Consider the following 24,239-nt stretch of genomic DNA (forward strand, 5'->3'; position numbering starts at 1 on the left):
TGCCCATGGGTATTCGCTGCGCTCTATAAATAGCAAAAATAAATACATTTATAAATACATACACATCCACTCATTCACCAACAGTCCTATACAGTCACTCATACATGCACTCACTAATCATATGTACTCTTACAACTATACATAAACCCACTCATCTATAGAGTTTCTCACACACATTGTAGTGTAGTTCCTATATTCCAAATAGGCTCTGCGCATTGGAATAATATATCCTATATATTAGACGTAGGACTGAGTTCGACTAGGTCTCTATCGAATATATTAGACTTAATTGTGAGTGCCAGCTAGCTTAGAGGTCACTAGAAACTTTCCCGAATACACAAGAAGGGATTAGTTTCTTACAACCGCATAAACACGACAACTTTGTTTCCCAAGAATAATGGTATCTTCAGAGTCGTGGAAACAATAGATAAATATTTTACTCAGTCAATCGTGCATTCTTCGTTTCACCAGGGGTGCAGAGAAATAGAGAGACAGGCGTTTTCAATAAAAGGATGTATTGAACAGTCTTCTTTCTCATGCAAGTAAAGTGAACTGCTACAATCGTAATACAGGCTGCAAAGTATAATGCGTACAGCGAGAAGAGTATTATAAAATAATACTGTAAAAGCATTGTATGGTTTCTAAGCCATAAGAATACATACATAAATAGCAATGGCTAAAAGTACTCAACTGGTGCTTCTAAAATACATACCCCAATGTACCTAACCTAAATCTAGTACGAGGGAAGAAGAAAGTGTGGTGTAGTATAGGTTTAGTATTTGCCAAGAATCTATCCAAGATTTCTCTTAGGGTCCAATCAGCTCCCTACCTTAGTTTAGAATGAAGGAGGTCTGGTATCTCTGTCTCGGACTCGATTTCCCAACACCCCGCAAGGGGAGCTTCGAAACACTGGAGCTTGATTCTTGGCAGGAGAAAGGAAGCCTCTGATCAGTGCATCAGCTGGAGGGTCGGCTTCCTTCGGCACTTGCTGTAGAGAGCTGCGTCTGACCAGTAGGTAGTCGAACTGCTCCAAACCTCTGTGTGTTTGCTAGAGCAAGTGAAGACATATTTATACCTTGAAGGTGCCTAGTTTGACGTAAAGTCGGGCATAATAACGTCAGAAAAGAGCCCCAATGGAATGGCAGTTCTTTGAAAACTCCATGAGTTCTTGGACAAATCAATATTCAAGCAAGGGGATGTCCCTGACTGCTTAAGCCAATTTTCCAAGAAATCGTTGTGACATTTCGGTACGGGTGGAAGTAGCCATGCCTGTATTTGGACTGCATGGGCAATGTCTAAATATGGGTATGATTTCTATGCCTATATTAGGGCAATGTGAATTGTACCTATATAAGGGCATGAATCGGGAAAATTTCACTCGGGTCCTAAAACGCCATACAACAATATAGTCACACATGCAAAGAAAGTACCAAACATCCATTTACTTGCATATACAGTTATACATATACCACCACACTTACTTGTACAGAAACTAACACATACTTACTCTCTTAAACAATCACTTGTAGAAACACACACTCATTCATACAGGTGTTCTTCCAATCTCTCACACTCACATATACTCACTTACATACACTAATATTTACATATACTAGTTTAAAACACATGTAGTTACTCATAAAGACACTACTGAGACATTCATTCATTCACCCACACACGCATACATACACTCATCCACCCATACAGTCCTGCACACATGCGGTCTTCAACACATACACACAGTGACTCACTCATTCATGCATCAATGCACTAAGTAATACCCCCACCGAACCACACAGACACTCAGACACTCATACTGATACTCAAATAACCAACTAATAACCTGTATAGACACTCATGTAGCTACTCACCAACACATGCAGCCACTTATACACAAAGTGAGAGGTGCTGATACAGATATTTACACATTTACATATTACTCACTAACCCATGGATTTACTAAGATACACTTAATCAGTCAGTTATACAATCAGCTTCACACACACAAAATCATCCATTTAGATCCTTATATACCCACTTATTCTTCAATTGACCTTGACATATACATGTAAAAACCATATTTAATTTTCACAAAAACACACATTCACTGGATGATGTCATCAGTGATGTCATTTGAGATGTCATCAGTGATGTTATGAGTGATGTCACTGACCATGTCATGAGTTATGTAATATGTGACATCATCAGTTGTGCATTGCGACTCGCGAGTTATAGTTAGCTCAACTAACTATAACGGCTGAATTTCACTGGTTTTGTACCAGTGAAACGTCCAACTAACTATAACAACCCTGAAACCTATGTTTTTTTCAGTGAATATATCTATAGATAGATAAATTCAGTTACGAATAGTCGTTTTAGTTTCCCAATAACTTTTGTGCCATTTGACAGAACTTCCCAAATAAAACATTCATACACCTGAATGCCTTACTGGAAGGTTTTGGGGTGATCCGCCAGGCAAAAAATGGGGCCCAAAACACAATTTTCCCCTTGCAAATTTCAGTTGAGAAATTGAGCAGCGAGCGATACCTTGAAAACAGCTGAACAGAATTGCAAAAATTCTGACAGAAAACTAGAAAGAGTTCTTTTTTGTTGTTTGGTGTTAATCCATTCAGTAGTTATTAAGAAACTAAGGTTAAAAAATTATACCGTTAGGTTTGCAGGAGGCTCTAAAAAAATCCTGCGATCACGCTACTTCAAATGATAGTGCGAACTGATCAGCCAGTGGTGGTTTTAACCCTGCTGACCCCCTCGCTTCCACAAGAGTGAAAGGCTCCCATGATCACCCATGCTATGGGGTCCCCAACATGATGAGAAATGTTGTATCTGCCAATTTGTGTCCAAAAAAATTAAAAGAAAAATAACGTATAAGGGGGCAGGTTAAGCATACCCTGACCCCTGGAACTTGTGACGGGGATCCCATCAGAGTTGGTTTCCGCAGTCCTGCACGTGCCCCGCAGGACTCAGAGCAGCCTCTGGCCATTCACAGGAGTATCATGGAAGTGCTGATGTCACGCTGCCACCTGCCAGATTCTTCTAGGATTGGAATTTATGCATAAAAATCGGGGTGGGGCCTGAGTATTTGCAGGAGGTTCCTACCCTTGAGGGTTGGCTGCAGGGCCTTTCTGCAGAACCCCACTGCTCTGTAATTCAAGTTATCGTTACATGATAGAACTATAACTGGTTATTTTCCATGTTTTTTGTTTTCTTTTTTTTGTTTAAAACGTGTTTCAACTCACATTTTCACATTACTATAACATCACATTAATCTTTGATATTTTCATAGAATTTTTGAGTTTTCTTAATGCTAAGTCAGATATTATTCTCATACCTAACTAGAAATTCAGTTTAACCCTTTGTTTTTCTCAGTGCCATATGAATAGATCATTATTATGAGCCCCAATGTACACCAATATAGGCCTAGGTAGTTACACAACCTTTCACCTACATTTTTCCTACCTAGCTCTCCATAACAGCTCTGGAGCCGTCCTTTTACCTAGTTAGGTGCTGCATAAATGTTGTATGGTTTTCTTCAAAACATAGCCTAATTTATTATGCATAAGGATTCTTAGTATCACAGCAGGATTACCATCTTCTACATAATAACTCTGTACAAAAGTCATGATGAAAGGCCCACAGTACCATGACCCATTTAGGTAGAACCCCTGAGGATAACTTTCGGGTATATAAGTACCACATCTTCGCTGGGCAATCCAAAGGAGAAACTTCCATGCTGACTCGGAGGCGCTGAAGTCCATGCATGCAGACACTCCATCCCATGCGGGGTGTGCAGCTCGGGACTAAGACTAGGTCCTTCATTCTCTCACATCAGGTAATGCAGATGGCTCTATCCTAGAGGGATTCTTGGCTTTGCACCTACATACATGCCAGGTACATTTAGGTACACTATAACAGGGTTTGCATCTTAGGAGTGGATCTATATGCCTGCATATATTCACTGTTTTAGCACTATGGTAGAATTCTACCTTTTATGTACTCTGTTGGTTCTTGCAATCGTATATATCTGTTTCTGTTGGCAACTGTTGTTGTATCACAAGTATTTTATACTACAATGATGCTGGTTCAATAAAACATATTAAAAACGTCCCCCACGTTTATTCTGTTTATCTCTCTGAGACCAAGTGAGCATGAGTGACTGACCGAAAAGTACTGTACAGTTTCCACTTTCCCTGAGGGGTCAGGGTTGTCAAGTTCGATAGTTGCCTGAAACTATTAGTTCCTTGGTAAGGTTGTGGTGCTTATAGTGGCACTGTGAGCTAGCTGGTCTACAGGCTAACATATCCTTTGGGGGTGTCTGGAGCTACACAACAGCACTTGATGCCTTGTAATGTTACACATAAAGCCCAATTGTAGAAACATCTTGTGAGGATGTCCACTGCTTTTACCTGTTTTTAAATTATTTTTTTTTTTAGACTTTGAATTGTAATTTATAATTTTATTTTCCTCATAGGGAGAAAAAGCGGTTGATGGAAGTGGCAAAGAATTATAAACCCTCTTTAAATACTGTTTCCCAAGCTCGTGTTTTAGTAGTTGGCCCAGTTGGAGCAGGAAAATCTAGCTTCTTTAACTCTGTGAATTCCGTTTTTCGAGGACACGTGACAAGCCAAGCAATAGCTGGATCTGATGCCACCAGTGTAACAACAAAAGTGAGTATTTAGTCCTAAAGCAACGTGTTGCCTGTTTTATATTAAGATTTTAACGTTTTGCTAAATGGGTTTTGTGTGTCTGAAAGTATTAGTATTGAACTTTAGTAATAATAGAACTGAATTTTGTGAACTGATGAGGTCTAGACTACAGGCAAACCTCACTGAATGAGGGAGCGAAGTGAGCAGTAGTTGAGGTGGTTGAGAGGTTTTAGCTCGGAGAATGACGTTAATAACAATGGCCAAATTCTACTTTTTATAGCATAATTTTCAAAGATCTTCATTAGGAGGCCATAGGTTTTACAGACAGTTTTAGTAATCTGTATGCATTATTAAATGCCATTTCATGTGTTTTCAAAGTATAAAAACACATTTTACTTGACAAATGGCTTCCAGTTGCTTTCTATTTCCTATTGCCCCTCTTGTAAATAGATTCTCTTTCCTACATTATGACTAAAAATATAATGTTAAGGTACTGGATTGGAAAATAATATTTACACACATCAAATGGTATCAGATCCGTCAAGACATAACCACTAACCGGAGCCTTCTTGTTGACAGGGACAATGCAGAGATGACAGTCCGGCCACTCCCCGTTGTATTCTCCATGGGGGACAAGCAGAACAGGCCACCAAAAGTGAATACAAAGGGAGAGGGGGCGTGGCCTAGCTGGTAACGATGGCGGTCGTGTAGAGCCGGAGCTCCGACCAGCCTCCGGCTATCCTGTTGAATTATCCTGGCCCTGAGCATTTTCTGTGGGCGCAGCTGCCGTGTGAGGAGAGGTGTACCCTGTAGCCGCGCTTCGGTCCTCTGGCTGTGGTGCTGTGGACCCCCGGCGGCGGGCGCGACCCCGAGAGGCGAAGGGGCCTGCGGGGCCGCTGGGTGCTGAAGCCGGGGCCTAAATTTCTCCGGTGACCGGCTGGACCCGCTGAGGCCGGCGGCTGTGGTGAGGCCGCAGGGCAGGCGCTGGTGGGCGGTTGCTCGCTCCTTGCCTGTGGAGACGAGCGCGCCTGGGACCCTTACAGGAGTGGCGGCGGGGCGTGCTGGGAGCCAAGGCCGGAGAGTGGAGGTGCCCAGACGGGGTGGACGAGGCCTCCTTCTGCGGCAGCCCGGAGCCGCGGCCGCCATTTTGTGGCGCGGATTTGGTCCAGTCGAGGCCAAGCGAGGAGACTGGGCCCGAGACGTTTACCCCGGCGCCCCCTCCCTTGATTGAGACTTGGCCGACTGGTCGTGCTGGAGGTGGCTGCTGGCGGGCCTGGAGGCCGGGGCTAAAATTTCTCTGGTGACCGGCGGCTGTGGTGAGGCCACGGGGCAGGTGCTGGTGGGCGGTTGCTCGCTCCTTGCCTGTGGAGCCGAGCGCACCCGGGATCCTTACACGAGTGGCAGCGATGGTGTACTGGGAACCGAGGCCAGAGAGTGGCGGACGAGGCCCCCTTCTGCAGCAGCCCGGAGCCGCGGCCGTCATTTTGTGGTGCGGACTTGGTCCAGTCGAGGCCGAGCGAGGAGACCGGGCCCAAGACGTTTCCCCGGCGCCCCCCCCCCTGGATTGAGACTTGGCTGACTGGTCGTGCTGGAGGTGGCTGCTGGCGGGCCTGGAGGCGGCCCTCTGTCTGTGGTGAGCCCAGGGCTCGGGGGTGTTGCTGGAGCACGGCCCTTCCTCCCCCGAGCCCCACCCCCTCCTCCATCTCACTGTCTGTGACCTGGTGTTGCTCACTGGAGTTGTGGCTCGGGGGTCGGGTCGGGCCCCGGCGGGAGACTGCGACGCTCCACGTGTGGGACCTGGGTGGAGGCTCGCCGGTTCTGCCATTGGGGTCGATATCCTTGGATCCCCGGCCGGGAGGCTGCGGCGACGTGGCTGGGGGCTCATCCTACGGCCCTGGTGAGGTGGGGACCTTGAAGAAGAAGGTGGCAGCGATGGAGAAAGTTCAGAAGGGCCTAGACATGCGGGTGGAGGTAGCGGAAGGACGAGCACGACAGAACAACCTACGCTTTGTGGGGTTCCCGGAGGGATACGAGGGGGACAATGTGGAACGCTTCCTGGCCCAGTGGTTGGGGGGCTGGATCCACGCGGACGCATTTTCCCGCTCTTTCGTTGTGGAGCCTTATGCAAAAACCCCCTGTTGGTTCGCGTCCGAGGCGGCTAATAGCCAAATTCTTGAACTATTCGGACCGGGATGTCATTCTGAGGCAGGCGAGAGCGAAGGCTCCTCTGATGTTCGGCAACGCCACTATCCTCATCTTTCCGGATTATACCAAGATGGTTCAGCAGCAGAGACAGTCATTCCTGGCTGCCAAGGCCCATCTCTGGGGCCTCAAGCTCCAATACGCATTGCTCTACCCGGCGCGGCTGTGGGTAATGTACAAGTCCCGCACGCTGTTCTTCGACTCCCCGGATGAGGTGTTCCAATGGACAGATGAGACGGTGAAAATCAGAGTTAATGGTCCCCCGGGCGGCGAATCCGATTCTTCCTCGAGTGCAGTGGCCTGTGAGGGTCTGCGGAGTCAGCGGCGGCAACATAGGCGACCGAGATCTGGACGCAACTCCCGTGCGGGATCGTCGTCTCCGCAGCCTGGCCCGGAGCAGGAGCAGTCACATGTGGTGAAATGAAGACTGAAACTTTCCCCTGAACTGTGTGTTTTTATTCATGATGCTCAAGTGCAATGTATTGGGCTGGGTACCTGCCTCATAGGAGTGGGAGGGAAGGGGTGAAGATTCCTTGTTATGGGGTGTTCTCAGGGAATCCATTGGAGGGGTTGGTACTTGGTCCCCCGTTGGGGTCTAGACCGTGATCCAGCCGCGACAGGTGCTTCCATGTTCGGGAGGTGCGGGGTGGGGAGAGATAGGGGGTGTTGGGGGTTCGGTTGGGGGTTTTGAGTGAGCTTCTATGGCTGCTGTTTTTGCTCTTTGATCACTGTTGGTCAGGTCATCGAGCTGTATGCTGCCCTTACATTACAACTGTCATATGTCTGCTGTTAAACAGGGAGGGCGAGTAGATTCTGGCACACTACGTATTCTGAGCTGGAATGTGCGGGGGTGAAGGACAAGGTGAAGCAGGTGCGGTGATTCAATCTGCTAAGAGAGCTGGGGCAGACGCTCTGTTGTTACAAGAGACTTATCTACTTGGCACTAAAGGGCTATGCCTACAACGCTTTGGGTTTACACACCCCTATCATGCTGGGTGTACGAGGGGCTCTAGGGGGGGTTGCAATTCTTATACATCGTAGGGTATCCTTTGTACATGAGAAGAGTTGGTCTGACCCTCAGGGCAGGTATATCTTTGTTCAGGGTAGGGTTGGGGGGGATAGGGCGACCCTTGGGAGCGTATACACCCCGCCACCGCTGCAATGGCCCCTAGTGGAGAAAGTGATGTCTCTCTGGAGTGCGATGCTGGACACCCTCGCAATTGCGCCTACTTTGCAACACATTTGGAATACCTCTATCAGAACGGGAGAGTTCCCGGAGGGGTGGAAGCATGCAACGCTTCTTCCTCTGAAAAAGAAACCGAATGGGGACCCTGAGGATTTGAACAACCTCCGGCCAATTTCCTTACTGGTGGCGCCGGGTAAAATGATGGAGAAAGTGATTCAGCGACAGCTAAATAGTTACATTGAGGCCAACAACATTCTACATGAGACCCAATCGGGGTTTAGACCCGGTTTTAGCACCGAGACAGCCCTGATTGAGGTGGCAGAGTCAATAAGGTGGTCGATGGATTCAGGGAACTCAGCTATGCTGATGCTCCTGGATCTGTCGGCCGCTTTTGATACGGTCGACCATGGCAGATTACTACAGAGGCTTGCAGCGATTGGGCTTCAGGATCAGGCCCTCGGGTGGCTACATTCTTATTTGTCAAACAGATCGCAGAAGGTGGTACTGGGGGCATGTTCATCAAAAGCTAGGAGCCTGACATGTGGCGTGCCGCAGGGTTCGGCACTAAGCCCTTTATTATTTAATATTTATCTGGCCCCGCTCTTCACACTAATTGCCAACTGGGGGGTCACTGCTATATCTTACGCAGACGACACCCAGCTGGTTTTCCCCTACTCTGAAGTATCAGAGGCAGCCTTTGCCAACTTCAAGGGCTGCCTCGCAGACGTGGCAGCCTGGATGAACAAGAATAAATTAAAGCTGAATCCGAATAAAACTGAGGTGATCTTTTTCGGGAAAGGCACACCGCCTGCGGCAGATCTATGGTGGCCCGATGTGATGGGGCATGCACCCTTACCTAGCCTCTCAGCTAAAAACTTAGGGGTTAAATGGGACGATAGTCTAGCCTTCTCTTCGCATATTCAGCAAGTGACGGGGTGCTGTCTCAGCAAATTGAAAAACCTGCGGAAAATTCTTGCGCTCCTGCCTGAGCAGTGTAGGAAAACGGTGATCCATGCCACAATTACATATAGGCTGGATTACGCTAATGGCCTATACCTGGGTCTCACGAAATATCTGATCCAGCGTTTGCAAACTGTGCAGAACGCAGCGGCTAGGCTGCTAAACCGCATACCGTTCAAAGACCACGTGACCCCTCATCTCCGCGCATTGCACTGGCTACCGGTATTCAGTAGAATAAAATTCAAGGCGCTTACGCTGGCGTTTCGAGCTGTGCATGGTATCTGTCCTGACTATCTAAGATCACGGTTGCCCAGATACTCTCAGGCACGTTCTCTCCGCTCGAATGGCCGGGTTCTGCTACAGGAACCACGAGTGAGGAGGGCTCGAATAGGAGGACGGACGTTCTCAGCCAATGCGGCTCGTTTATGGAATTCTCTGCCCCCGAGCCTTCAGAGCGCCCCCTCAGAATCCAGCTTTAGAAAGCAGCTGAAGACCTGACTTTACTCACAAGGAAACTAGTTATTCCTCTACCCTAGGGCTCGTAGTCTGGCACAGCTCTCACAGCGCCGGGACACATCCTAGCAGAGGTAGCTGTTCGCGCTATACAAAAGTCTGTATTATTATTATTATTATTAATAGTTGGGGGGGGACTGGAATGATGTGATGGATGCAAGTGTAGATAGGTGGCGGTGGAGGGGCCCACTACCAAACTGCATGCTCTCTCTACGGGACTTGACTGGACAGGTGCTTGGCGCTACAAGCACGGCGCACGCCGAGTATACACATACTTCTCCTCGGTGCACGGTTCGTTCTCCAGGCTGGACTATATATTTGTACCCAGGGGACTGGCCCGGAGGATAGTATCAGCTGATATCTTGCCGAGGTCTGACCATTCGCCGGTCGCCCTCACCTTTAGCATGGGCCCAGCTAGGCAGCCGTTCCGGTGGCGCATGTTGGGATGACACCTGCTACAGACTGACTACCGGGACCGCTTGGATAGAGAGATTAACTCATACTTAACTACTAACTTCCCCGACGGTCCTTTGGGAGGCCCTCAAGCCTACCCTGCAGGGGGTAGATATCTCCTAGTGTGCGGCAGCTCGTGCGGAGCGGTGGCAGGATCTGGTGCGGAGTTGGAGGTTTTGGAGCGAAGGAGCAGGGAGGAGAGTGGTAAATTGTTTGGGCGGCAATTGGTCTTGGCTCAACAGCAGTATGCCGCGGTCTTACTTGAGAAGGCTCGACAGACCTGGCTGGCATCACGTAGTCGGGTGTACCAATGAGGAGACAAGTCCAGTAAGATGTTGCACCGCTTGTGTCAGGGCGCTCTCCATGCCCAGCCATTGCCCCAGTTGTTAGACTCGGCGGGTTGGCCTATCTTGGAGCCCCCTGCCATTGCAGAGAGCTTTGCAACATACTACGAGGGGCTGTATGCGCCTCAGGAATGCTTGACGGCCGAGATCGTCCAGCGGTTCATAGATGATATTCCCCTGCAGTCTGTCCCTGACGAGGTGCGGGATCTTTTAGATAAGCCTCTCATGGATGAGGAGTTGGGTACGGCCGTGGGTGAGCTAAATCCGGGTAAGGCGCCGGGCCCCAATGGATTCCCGTGTGAGTTCTTCAAGAGATTCCATGTTCAGTTGGGCCCCCTTATGCACCCGGTGATTGAGGAGGTACGGGAGGGGGGAGTGCTCCCCCCGACTGGAGACACGCCAAGGTGGTAGTCTTTCTGAAGCCGGGTAGACCCCCGGAGTGCCACACGTCCTACCGCCCGATATCACTACTCAACACGGAGGCCAAGGTCCTGGCTAAAGCCCTTGCAAATAGGCCTAGGCCCTACAACTCAGATCTGGTTCATCCAGACCAGGCGGGCTTCATGCCCCGGAGGGCGACCCGGCATAATATCCGCCACTCCCAGGTGGCGATCTCTGCCTGGAAGAGGCTGGGAGAGCCGGCTGCATTAATTTTGGCAGATATGGATCGTGCCTTTGACTCTTTGAGCTGGGCGTACCTGTTTGCCCTGCTGCGGCGCCTTAACCTGGGCCCACGTTTTCTAGCTTATATACAGCTGCTCTACACTGACCTCACAGCCTCTGTGCGAGTGGGGGGTGCGATTTCCCGGTCCTTTTCGGTCCGTCGGGGTACGCGGCAGGGGTGTCCTTTCTCCCCATATCTGTTCGCGGTTGCTATGGAGCCCTTGGCAGCATGGGTGCGCATAGATGCCCAGCTCAAGGGCTTTCGGTGGGCCCCGGGCCTCACCGATAAAATAGCGCTCTATGCAGACGATGTGCTGTTCTTTCTCACGGACCTGGAGCGAACTGGGCTGTGACTGCTGCACATCTTACAGATTTTCAGTGAATCCTCTGGCCTTTATGTGAACCCAGGTAAATCCACCTTGTGGGTTCTGGGAGGACGGCGGCCGGCCGGAGATTGGGCGGCGGACCTGCAGTTGGCGACTGGGGAGGGGGGGTTGAAATACAGGGGGGTATACTTGTCGGAAGACGCAGGCGTCTCCCGAGAACGCAACCTCACCCCGGTTTGGGATCGCACACACGCGAGGACATTAAGGCATGGTCTTGTATGCCACTGACCATATATGGGAGGTCAGCTATATTCAAAATGGTGGCGCTCCCACGGCTCGTGTACCACCTGCAGAACCATCCATACCCAATTCTGCCTCGCTGGTTCCAGCAGGTCAATTCTGCACTGGGCGGGCTCCTCTGGGAGGGGGGTGCTGTCAGGGTGGCATTGTGGACGTGCTTCCTCTCGACATACACTGGTGGCCTTGCCACGTCTGATGTACTCTCTTACTATCAAGCAGCGCACCTCTTGGTCCTGAATGATTGGTGGTATGGGGACCGGGGCGATCCAGCCTACGAGGTGGAGCGCTAGTTGATGGGCTCGCAGTCCGTCCATATGCTGCTGTATTCGGCGCTGCTTCGGCGGGGTTTTCCATCTGCCACGCAAGTAGTCTTTTCTATCTGGCGGCAGGCGCTGCGCAGGATGGGCTGGTGGAATGTACTTACTCAGGAGACCCACTCTGGCGCAATGGCAGACTGCCCCACTTAGAGGCCCTACAGGGCTTTGGGGGGGGGGGGGATGCAATAGGCATCTCCTCATTGGGAGACGTGTGGTCGGGTTGCACCCTGAAGTCCTTTCAAAACCTACGAGTTGAATTTGAGATGCCACGCTCCCAGTTTTTTCGCTACCTTCAGTTCCGCCACGCCCTGACACAGTATCTGACTGACATCGACCAGCTTCCTGAATTCAGCCCGCTCGAGGCCAAGCTGTTTAATGGGGGAAATGCCAGACAAAAAACTCTCCCGTATCTACCAGACTCTGGTTCGACACTGTTCCCCTGACTAGAGACTCCGGGCTGCGTGGGTCCAGGATGTGGGGGAGCTGGAGGAGGAAGACTAGGTAGAGGCCCTGGCGAGTCCTAGGGGGGCGGCAATCTCCACACGCTTGAGACTTATACAATTCAAATACCTGCACCCCACTTATTTCACCAGGGAGCGCTTGTGGAGGGCAGGCATGATAGGTTCCCCTGACTGCTTACGATGTGAGTCGGAGGTGGGCACACTGCTACATACCACCTAGGGATGCACAGCACTGCATAGGTTCTGGACCGGAGTTTTCAGGTGCTTGTCGGAGGTGCTGGCCTGGGAGCTTCCTAGGGACCCGAAATTGGCATTGCTACATGTTATGGAGGGGATTGGGGTAATCGGTACAAACCACACCTATTGTTCCCGGGACTGACATTGGCAAAATGGGACATTGCTAAAACCTGAAAGGCGCCCCGGGCCCCGCCCCTGGCCGCCTGGAAGAACGGTATGTATTTTTGCATGGGGCTGGAGCATCCCATATTTCTGGCCAGAGGGTGTCCCCGTAAGCACTTCAGGATCTGGAAGAGGTGGGCAGATTACAGGGGTCTGGACTTGGATCCTCCACCTGAGAGCGAAGCCCTCCCGACCATTTAACAGATGGGGGTTGCTGAGTGGGCTCGGATGGTGCTCGGATGGGATTGGCTTGTGATCATAGTATATACTGGCTTTCTTAGTTCTCTAGTAGAAGGCAGTAGCGCACTTGGGGGGGGTTGGGTGGGGGGATGTTCGTATTTCATGAAAACGACTGAAAATGTCCTTATTGTTTGAATACTGTGTGCACCAGACTCCGGGGCTTCGGAGCTATGCATTCTTTGTATGGCAGACGAATAAAATTTGTTTAAAAAAAAAAAGTGAATACAAAGGGAAAAGGGGGAATGGGTTAAAATAAGAAAGACGAGCTGCAAGTGCAGGACGACCTTCTGGCTGAGACTTCAGCAGAGGAAACGGTTATCAGTGTGTCTTGCAAGACCAACCATGGTGTGTGCAACTTGCAGGTAAGGGAAGAGGACACAAAAGGTAACTGAAGAATTCCCCTCCTTCTTGCTGCTTCCCACCTGCCCAATTCTTCCCACAATAATACTTTTCCATGCAACACACATGCTTGCTGAGCTTTTAACAAAACACAAGATTTAGATGCTTCATTCTCCATCATACGTCAGGAACTGGGCTGTGCACACCCCCATCTGAAAATCCATGGAGAGGTTTCCCAGAAGTCAAGAGATATCCTCTCTCAAGACTTGTTGCATTGTAAGGCAAACTAATTACCTAAACGTAAGTATACAAGGTATGCATGCCTGCCGAGAGATGCAAAGGAAATGCACATACACTCCGTCCGTGAGCGTGTGCAAAGTAAGTCTTGATAATGCCAAAAAACGTAAAAATTATGAAAGTCACTTAATCACGAGCACCACCAAATCTGAACAGTTGTAAAGTGGAGGGTGTGGTGCGCTCTGAGAGGAGTGTGCGTCACTTACCCATCATTACTCTGGCCTGTTCCGGGGCCTGGAAAGTGTCCGTAGAGTGGGCTGAATATCAGCAAACCCACGCTCCTCGTGTCAGTGGCAGGGAACTGTAGAATGACATCGGGCAGTAGGGAAGAGGTGTCGGCTCAAACCACTGCCTTTCTAAGAAGCCATTGGCAACTTAGTCTGTAGCAGTTCACTTGGAGACAAACCCATACAAGGAGGTATTCCGGCACCACATGAGTCACCCTCAGTGGGCGTTCACGTCCAACAGGAAAAACCAAAGAAGCTGACGGCCAAAAAAGTCTGGAGAAATTGTCAAGCACCGTGGTCACGGGTAGAAGGCCTTTATAGTCCCCATCATCAACATGGCCGTAGAGATCACAGCTGCAGCGATATCCAGTGCCTCAAAAGATACAGGGATATGAAATCCCTAATCAGGACAGTGCTTAACACAGGGGTATCCCTCCAGTAGCTTGTGAGCTACTGTAGCTCTCCAGCTACCTCTGAGTAGCTCACCTGTGTGCAGCCCAGGTTATTGAATTAGAAACCTTGAGCTTGGTCAAATTAATATACATATAAGAAATGTATAATTATACCACACTAACATTATTAGTAGCTCTCTATGCGTTTCATTGAACATAAGTAACTCTCAGTACAGAAAAGTTTGGAGACCTCTGGCTTAACACATGCATGCATTCTGAATTCATTCTCCTGTGACCCTGCTATACCTCAGAGGTCATGCTTATACCCTACCACTTGGGCACTCAACCCGGTAGAAACAACAACGCCGCCGAACATGACCCATGGCCAGTTTTACTGCTTACACTGCAGACAATCCTTCACAATTGACAGCGCCCCCACGACCGCCGCACCCATGCCGGACGCCCGAACTACCGAAGCCCTGACATGCATCCTCCTCAACGTGCGCTTCCTACACAGACACGCCATAGAGATCCGGGACCTGCTTGACACACTCTCGCCTGATGTCACTTTCTTCACAGAAAAGTGGACCTACGCCACCTCTTCCCCCGACGTCAGCACCGCCATCCCCGATGGATACAAGATCCCGAGAAAGGAAAGCCCCCACCACCCAGGAGAAGGACTCGCCATCGCACACAAGAGCTCCCTCTGACTCTCCATCTCCAGCACGAGCGACCCCTTCTCCACCACAGAGCACCTCCACTTCCAGATCCAGACAAGCCTCAGATCCACAGTGCGCAGGACCTTTGCCTACAGATCCCCTGGACCTCGTGCCCTTTCTACAACCACCATTGCCGACCTCATCGCACCCCACACCGTCACCTCAATGGTCTACATCCTCATTGGGGACCTGAACTTCCACCTCGACAACTCCAGCGACCCTGACTCCACCACCCTCCTCAACAACCTCACCAACCATCTCTGTGTACACCACCACCACACCCAAACCCGCCCGTGCCCGCCACGAAGGAACTGGAGCAAGATCACAGAGGAACACCTCAACACCACCCTCTTCCATGATCCCACTCTACGCCACGACCAATGCCAACTCCGCAGCCAAAGAACTTCACCGCTGGATCTCCAACTCCGCAGACAAGCTTGCACCTCTCCACCACCCCATCAAACAACGCCCCCTGAAGGTCGACTTGTTCACCACTGACCTCCAAGAATCCAGGTGCTCCTGCAGACAACTCGAGAAACTCTGGAGGAACAGGAAAACCACCTAAGACCAGAACACCTACAGGAACGCCATGACCGAATGCCACCAGCACATTAGAACCACCAAGCGGACCTTTAACAAGAACAAAATACACAACAACAGCAACACAAAAGAAATCTTCAACGTCATACAGCAGTTCACCAAAACCCCCAGCGAAGCCAAAGATGTCACACCTTCCCACAACTTCTGCAGAAAGCTCAGCTTCTACTTCCACCTGAAATTCAAGGCCTTCTATGACAACTTCAGCGAACGGACCTCAGAAACCACACTCCTCTCCAACTCCAACAACCAGCCTACCAACACCGCCTGGAAACCTATTACCACCGATGACACTGCCACGACCAGGAAGAACACCCACTCAGGAGCCCCCACAGACCCCTACTCACCGCATATCTACCACAGAGTCGCTGCCGCCATAGCACCCGAACTAGGCCGGACCATTAACGCCTCCTTGGAATCTGGCATCTTCCCGACAACTGGAAGCAGGCAGAGGTCAAACCCCTCCTCAAGAAGCCCTCGGTGACCCGACGGACCTGAAAAACTACTGGCCCATCTCTCTCCCCCCCCCTTCGCAGCCAAAGTCACTGAGAGATTCGTAAAGGCCCAGCTGACCGCCTTTATCGAAGAGAACACCATCCTAGACCCATCCCAGTCCGGATTCCGCAGCAACCACTGCACCGAGACCGCCCTCCTTGCTGCCACTAGTGACATTTGCATGCTACTCGACCAGGGCCACACTGCAACCCTCATCCTACTAGACCTCTCCACAGCCGTCTCACATCGCACTCGCAGCCAGACTCCTCGACGCCGGGATACGAATGGGAACCGCTATTAACTGGATCTGATCCTTTCTCTCCAGCAGAACCCAAAGGATCAGCCTCCCACCCATCCTCTCCGAACCCACAGAGATCAACTGCAGAGTACCCTAAGGATCCTCGCTCAGCCCTACGCTCCTCAACATGTACATGGCCCCCCTAGCTGCCATCGTCAGGCAGCATGGGCTCAGCAGAGTATCCTACACTGACGATACCCAGCTGATCCTCTCCCTCACGAAGAACCCCAGGACTCCAGACTCTGCTTCCAGGAAAGCCTGGATGAACAACAGCTGCCTGAAGCTCAACTCAGAGAAGACAGAGGTTCTTGTCCTTGGACCCTCCACCACTGCTTGGGACAACACCTGGTTGCCTTCCGCCCTCAGGAACCAACCCACCTCATCAGACCACGCCCGGAAATTCGGCATCGTCCTAGACTCCTCCCTCACCATGACCCGCCAGATCAACTCAGTCGCCTCCACCTGCTTCAACTGCCTCTTCATCCTCCACAAACACCTTCAAATGGATCCCCCTGAATACAGAAAGACCAACACTCATGCACTCATAACCTGCAGACTGGACTACGGCAATGCCCTCTACGCCGGAATCAACAGAACTCTGCTACACAAGCTCCAAACCATCCAGAACACTGCAGCGAGACTCTTCCTCAAAACCCCATGACACCAACACATGACCCAACACCTACGATACCTCCACTGGCTCCCTGTCGAGAAGAGAGTAACCTCCAAGCTACTCACACACGCCTACAGATCCCTGCACAATATCAGAACCAAATACCTCAACGTGAGAGTCTCTTTCCATGTACCCAAAAGGAACCTCTGCTCCCCCGTCCTCACCCTGGCAGAGACAGACCCCTTGCATGCGCAGAACCAGAATAGGCGGAATAGCCTTCTCCTACGTCTCAGCCAAGGCAAGGAACAAGCTCCCAGTCAACATCAGATGTTCCCCTACTCTGCACACCTACAGGAAGAACCTCAAGACCTGGCTCTTCGACTGAACCCGAGCTGCACCCCCCCGCCAGCGCCTTGAGACCCTCACAGGTGAGCAGCTTGCAATGACACATAGAGACCAAAGATGTTCCTCAGTTTATAATGGAAAAGGCAGCAAAGCTTCAACCAACTTATACACTTTACATTTTCTTTTGCAGCAAAATGACATAGTTATATATGGTGCCATTCTATTATTACACCAAAGCTGTCACTTAAAAAGCTATCTTTATTGATGGTGAAATGCCCCTGTACTTGGCCTAAAATACCCATTTGAACAGTATCATCTTGCACCAAGAATTCTTCATCTCCGCATGCCTTAATGCTCCTTTTTAAGCTATAAATTTATGAACTCGTTGCCCAACACCTACTTGTGATCTGGTGAGTTTTTGTTAAATAAAATATTTGTCCTGAAATAAATATTATAATTTTATGTAAACTCATTACCAGGACCCCATAATTCTAGATTTTAATTTTTTGTATAATTGCAAAGTGTCAGATCCTGTTCTGGGAGCAGCGGGTCAAGGAGAGGGCTACTGGGCCACAGCTGTGGGTGCTAGAGTCATTTGCCTGTGATGTGCTGGTGTTTATCCTACTGCGGCTTTGCAGACCGGCCATTATCCAGCTCAGTGCATGCCTTGGTAAAATCAGAAGTGCTTTAATACACAGTGAAACAACTCAATAGCACACAAAACAAGAGAGATATTCCGAATTACTGGTGCCAAATTACTGCCTTACAGTGAGGGTGCCCCCTCTTCCTCCTTTCCATTTCTCTTATTCTAAAAGTTCCTGGTGCAGGTATGATGACAGGTGCAGTGCTCACCCAAGGTGTCTAAACCATCTATGTCAGGCACTCAAACCTTCAGCGTTCAACAGTTGTGGTCCCTGGTAGTCCTTGCTCCTCCTGCGCTTCACTTCTTCTCCTCCTGCGATGGGGGAAGACGCGAAGGCTGCAGGTTTGTCCCACGCCTCCTCCCTTCCTTCTGCGCAGATGTGGGCTGTGCAGCGGTGTCTGAAGTCAGCAACATACGTGCATCCGACTTCATTGAGCAGCCCTCTTCTGGGCACCCTATGTCGGTGACAGATGTCCCAGTTTGCAGCAGTGCCTCCTTACTCATAAACTAGGTGAGTTGTCAATTCAGTGGCTTTGTTCTATCTGGGTCGGAGCAACAATACAGTCCTCGTCAAGTAGCATGCTCCAGGACAGCAGCTGAATCATTTCAAGGTGGTGTAGTGTAGCAGCATTGGCTGAATGTGATCAGGTGCACTTCAGGACTGTGCCTCTGGTAGCTGTGCAATCTCTCGGTCATGTAGTGGCAAGTTTTTCAAGGCGACAGCATAATTTCTAGCAGTATATGGTCCACACAGGACATGTTGGGCACGTGCCGCTAGCTACTATACAAGCGCATTCTTGCATATATTGGTAAGTGCCACAGACCAGGGTTAAATTTGCCGATAGGGCATCTAGGCAGTGCCCGACGGGCTGGTCTCAAAAGTCAGTTGTGGGACATTCTTTTGGTTGTTTGTGGGCTTGGATTATGGGCTGCTTGGCCGGTTTTTACTGTTGATTTCACTGAGGGTAACACAAACCTTGCCTTCAGCATGCTCAAATCCATACAGTCTACCATACCTTGTGTTTGGACGGAAAAGTCCTTTACATAGTGAAGACACGTACCCCTGCCCTGAATGCCCAACTGTATTGTTGTCTGGATCCCTAAAGCTGTTATTTTTGTCATAGGCGAACATGGATCATGCTTGTACACCATGAAATAAGCTTGTCTCACGAATTGTGGTCTTGTTGAACCGGGAGGAGCCCTTAAGGTGCTACCCTCATAGTAGAGACAGGCTACTGCCTTCGCCATGAGTTAAACAACACAAGCGTGGTGGTGGCAGAATACTGTGTGATGATCAGTAGTAGTGACCAGGCACTTTTTACTCTTTGTCATTGGTGTTAGGCTTACAAGCTAACTCACATTTCTAAAAGTTACGCTGCTGTGTGTTTAACTCCCCTTTGGCCTACATCAGATTGATGTAGAAGTTTGTGCGTAGTCAAACCATGCTGAGTGCATGTGAGTGCACACGACACACACTACACAAAGGGTGTACTATGGAACTGTGTGCACATGGTAAATGTGTGTGCGCTGGCAGAGGGTGTTTAAAGTGACCCACTCTGGTGCAGTACAGAGAGATTGTAGTATTGAACATTTTGCGCAGTGCTGCATGTGGGAAGGCTGGTGGTAGCCGGGTACATGGGCCCAATATTTCTAGACGGTGTAGTGTGCTGTGAATGTTTACTGGATGCAGAACTGCCTGCACTCGTACACTACAAGGAGGACCTTGGGTTCCATTTAGGGAAGCCCAGCTCTGCCTGGGGAGTACATGAGGAGTGGAGGACTCCTTCCAGAAAGAATTGTATGTTGCTGCAATGATGTAAGCTGGGAGGGACAAGCACAGTGTGAGGGGGAGCTAGGCACTCCCTGTGCATTTCAAAGGGTTTTTTGATTCAATTACAGATCACAAGGAAAAGGGGCCTGGACACATCTGAGGAAGATGGCGATAGGGCTGATAAAATCATAAAGGGTAGGGCTGAGGGCACAGGATTAATCTCTGATGCACAGATCACTGTGGCTGACATCCAGGTGTGAACTCTGATCACTTCCATGAATCTTGTGAGTTAATTAGCTTTGGAGACCTACCTGCTGTGACAGACATCTTTCAGAAGGAAGGATGAAAGGGAGAGTTGTCCACATTAAAGAAACCAACCCCAAAAATAAAACCTCAAAGGTCCAGACCCATAATCTATCTTTTGTCTGGAAAAGATCTCTAGGTAGTGGAGTCAGAGCCCCAATACTTTGTAATCTACAGAGTAACCAGCTGGTCTGCATGGGGAGTGGAACCTCTGCAAGACTTCTGCCTGTAACCACGACTAGCGGGCTCGCCTGCTGGTCTCATTGCTGAGTGAAGGGACATCATCCAGGGAAGCCAGGATCACCTGCCCTGGAATCTGGACTACCAATATCTGCCTGCATGCCAGGACCGGTGTGCCTTCTTCTAAACATGTGGGACCATATTGTCATCTATTAGGGAGAGATCCTACAAGACATGGTGATGGTGTATGGTGAGCTCTGCTTTCAGTATTTCCCTTGATGTATTTAATAATGCAATGTTTTAGTAGATACCGATAACTTAACTTTTAAAAACTACTGCTTCACAAAAACTTTGAGCGGCAGGCTCAATCTCACAATTGTAATAAGTGTATTGTGTGTATTGAGTCTAACACGTGCAAAAGAGTACTTCTTTCACCCCTATGTATGCCAAAGCTGTCATTGAAACACTGATTTATGAAACTGCAGCAGTATAAACACCTCTGTATTATCTTGTCTTCAATCTGTTATAGACTTTTCTATATGTCACATAAACTGTCCATTGTAAGGTGTTCTCTAAATGCATTTAAGTAGAATTTCTTCTTGAGGTCTGACGGGGCAGCTTTAGCACCCTTTGAAGCCCTTTGGCTGTTGTTCTCTTAGCCAACCGCTACTAAGATAGTGTCCCCTCCCGGGTCTGAAATTCCTTTCAGCCACCACCCCCTTGACCAAACCTTGCTGCTAATACCCATACCACTTACATCCTCAAACCACTGTAAGTGTGTTACTTTGTAACAATTGAAACAAACCGTCTATAGCTATCTACCCTCCACTCTGTGTCTTTTGTAATGTTCATAACTAGCAACTGTTTGAAAACTTGTATCTCTTGTAATGAAGCCCGTTTTATTGTAAAGCACACTAACACTTCTGGGTACTGGCTGTGCATACAACAATGTCCAAATAAATGAATACATTGAAAGGAATGTATCACAATAAAAAGAGAAAGAGAGACAGTGAGGTAGCCCTCCTCGGTCATTGCTTGATGCAAGTGTCATTCACATTTTGGATCGGGCCATACTACAGCCATTCGGTGCTGAGATATCGGTCATTATATATGATTACAGTAGGACCCATTCTACAGAAGGGCAAGCACCAAAAGTCCAAGTAGTCGGTCTCTGGGGACACTTGAATCCCCCCTCCATGCTATTTCTCCTTGGAGCTCCATTGTGAGGCCAGAGATAAACACCTCCAAGCCCATAAGAAGTAGAAGCAAGTGAACAAGTTCTGTTTCCACCCCTTCATCCACCCCTTCTTCAGTTGTAAACTTAACTTTTCCCAAGGACTAACTGAGGAGCATGTGTGCAAGAGCAACAGGCCCCTCAGGTCACTCATTTAACAGCAGAGAATGGCCCGTAGTACTGCACTGCTAATGTTTCATTTCTTTCACTAATCAAGTCAGCTCCAAAAACTAATGCATTTGACTTGAATTCAAAGTGCCATGATTCAGATGAGGCTGGGTCAGCTGAATTTTGTGGTCAAAGGTATTTTAAGATAAGGTGTCTGAAGACTTCGGCCATTTGAATAGTTTCGTTGCCTCTCACTGCACGTTTAATTTGAGGTTGTTGGGTGGGAAGGATTCTGAGGCTGCTTATGCTCACAGAAGGTGAGAAAGCCAGATCTCTTCCCCTCTTAATAGTAGGTAACTGGGCAGGAAGAGGTTACTGCTGCTGCCCTGGGGAAGCTGCAGGACTGGCCTCCCCTCAGAATGGACAGATCTGCAGTCGATCCCGGTCTGATGGTGCCCTCGGGTGTGGCCCAGGCAGAGCGAGGGGCAAATACCAGGCCCATCATGGGGATTATTTAGATGTCGGACGCACATTTAATACCACTTCTTACAGTGAGAGCTGTCTAAGATAATGAAGACTAAAAGCTGCTTGATGATCTACTTTTTTTATATTCTTTCTCCTTAACGTCGCCCCATCACTTCAAGGGAATTGTACAAAGATACATCTGACTTCGACATGTTATTTTCTTTCATTGGACTCGGCCTGCCCCTTGTCATCCCTCTTAGAGAAGATGCTGTGTTACCATGCCACCTGTCACCCCAAATCAATGCAGAGAACATGACCATAAGGTGGTTTAAAGACTAATACCAGGACCTTGTCCACTTGTATCGGAGAAGAGTGGACCAGTATGAATATCAGATGGACGAGGACAGAGACTGGACAAAGATGGCATCAAAGCCGGCAGCGTGTCCTTAATCATACAAAATGTTCGGCCTTCTGATAGTGGCCTGTACACATGCCTCTATAATACAGGATCCTTCTATGAAGAGGCAGAAGTGGAGCTAAAGGTGGCAGACGCTTTCTTCCAAAGACTATCTTCATGTTTTTAAGTCGTCTTCTCATCTCAGCCTCCTTTACAGCACTTGCTATTCTTTTGGTTTCATGGACTGTTGTTTATCTCTACAATATACAAAGAAAACGTTCAGGAAAACCTTCAAAAAAAATTGAAAAAAGGTGGCTTGGCAAATAATTAGCAGGGTAATGCAGAAATAGCACCAGCCATTCTTGGATGAAGATAACATCTGCTTCTTTATGGTCTCTAGATCGTTTTCAAACCATATCTCTCCGTTTCAGCAGTGGAGGTTCTGTGATGTGCAGACTTTACTAATTGACTTTATTCTTTCTGCAGCATTTTTGTATTCTTGGGTGCATGACTGCTTAGAAACATCTATTCAGTTTCTAGTGGACAAGTTACACATATACATGATAATGTCACAAGGACAAGAAGGACCAATTATGACGCAATTTCTGCAGGAAATTAAAGCTGAAATTGGATCTCCTGACGGCCAGACTTTTATTAAGGAAATCAGAAAGAAGGTAACAGACATTGGGGAGAGGGCAGATGACCTTGAAAAAATAGTGGACACCCGTACCGAAGACCGGGAACAGCTCTGGCAGTGCCCAGCCCAGATCCCCATCCTGACAGCGGAGTCCGAGCACTATGTCTGACGCCCGGTGGAGCTGCTCTGTTCAGCTATTTCGGAGATTGGCCATGGTTCATTCCCTGACCGTCACCTACCCAGCCGGACTTAGGGCACAGTTTTTTTTCTCCCATCTTCCTTTCTTCCCCCCCCTCCCTCCTCCACCATAGTATTTCTGTGACTCTGCTTTTTCCTTGTCTCCTATCTATTGGTTCCTATTAAGCATTCTTTTGTTCTTTGTCTACTTCCTTGCTCCTATCCCCTGAATCTTTCCCCTGGCCTGCTTCACCGTCTAGCCCTCTGTCCTTTTGTGCCCTTTGACTACGCACTGCTTCTCCCCTTTTTGGGGAAAGATCCAAGATATATACGCTGGAGTCTCAGCATACCTGCTGAGAGAGTCTACAGCGCCAAGGGAGCCACTCACACTTGAGGTATTGTATGGCACCCCTTGCCAAAGCACTCCCTCTCCCCTTTTTGGGGAAGGATCCAGTAAAGTAGGCCTTGACGTTTCAGAGACCCCTCTTAGAGAGTCCACTGCTCTTAGGGAGCCTCTCGCAACTGAGATGGGGAAATGATACCACTTTTTGTTTGTTTGTGTCCCTGTCACCCTCCCCTCTTCTTGCCTTTCGGTGCCTCTAATCTTCCCCTCCTCTTTCCTTCCTCCACTCTCTGTCTACTTCCCCTGCTCCTACCCCCCCATTCCCCAGAATATCTCCCCTTACCTGCTTTCACCACCTAGCCCCCTGTCCTTTTGTGTCCTTTGACTAAGCACTCCGTCCCCCCCTTTTGGGGAAAGATCCAAGTTATATACGCTGGAGTCTCAGAATACCTGCTGTGAGAGGCCACTACACCAAGGGAGTCACTCACAATTGAGGTATGGTATGGCACCCTTTGACAAAGCACTCCCTCTCCCCTTTTTGGGGAAGGATCCAGTAAATAGTCCTTGGGGTCTCAGAGACCCCTCTGAGAGAGTCCACTGCGCTTAGGGAGCCTCTCGCAACAGAGATGGG

At 49.1% G+C, this 24,239-nt stretch overlaps 1 protein-coding gene across 3 annotated transcripts in view; it reads left to right on the top strand.

The window, feature by feature from the left end:
* LOC147747586 (interferon-induced protein 44-like) overlaps positions 1-24,239 on the top strand; it is a 255,059-nt gene that overhangs the window by 105,664 nt on the left and 125,156 nt on the right. For all 3 annotated transcript variants that reach the window (XR_015308305.1, XM_086954229.1, XM_086954232.1), the window contains exon 4: positions 4,490-4,685. Coding sequence is in view for 2 of the 3 variants with exons in the window: in XM_086954229.1 (XP_086810355.1) it covers positions 4,490-4,685 (196 nt within the window). In the remaining variant the exon portion in view is untranslated. The remainder of the gene's footprint in view (positions 1-4,489; positions 4,686-24,239) is intronic.

Source organism: Lissotriton vulgaris, chromosome 1_1, assembly GCF_964263255.1.
Source record: "Lissotriton vulgaris chromosome 1_1, aLisVul1.2, whole genome shotgun sequence".
Taxonomy (NCBI): domain Eukaryota; kingdom Metazoa; phylum Chordata; class Amphibia; order Caudata; family Salamandridae; genus Lissotriton; species Lissotriton vulgaris.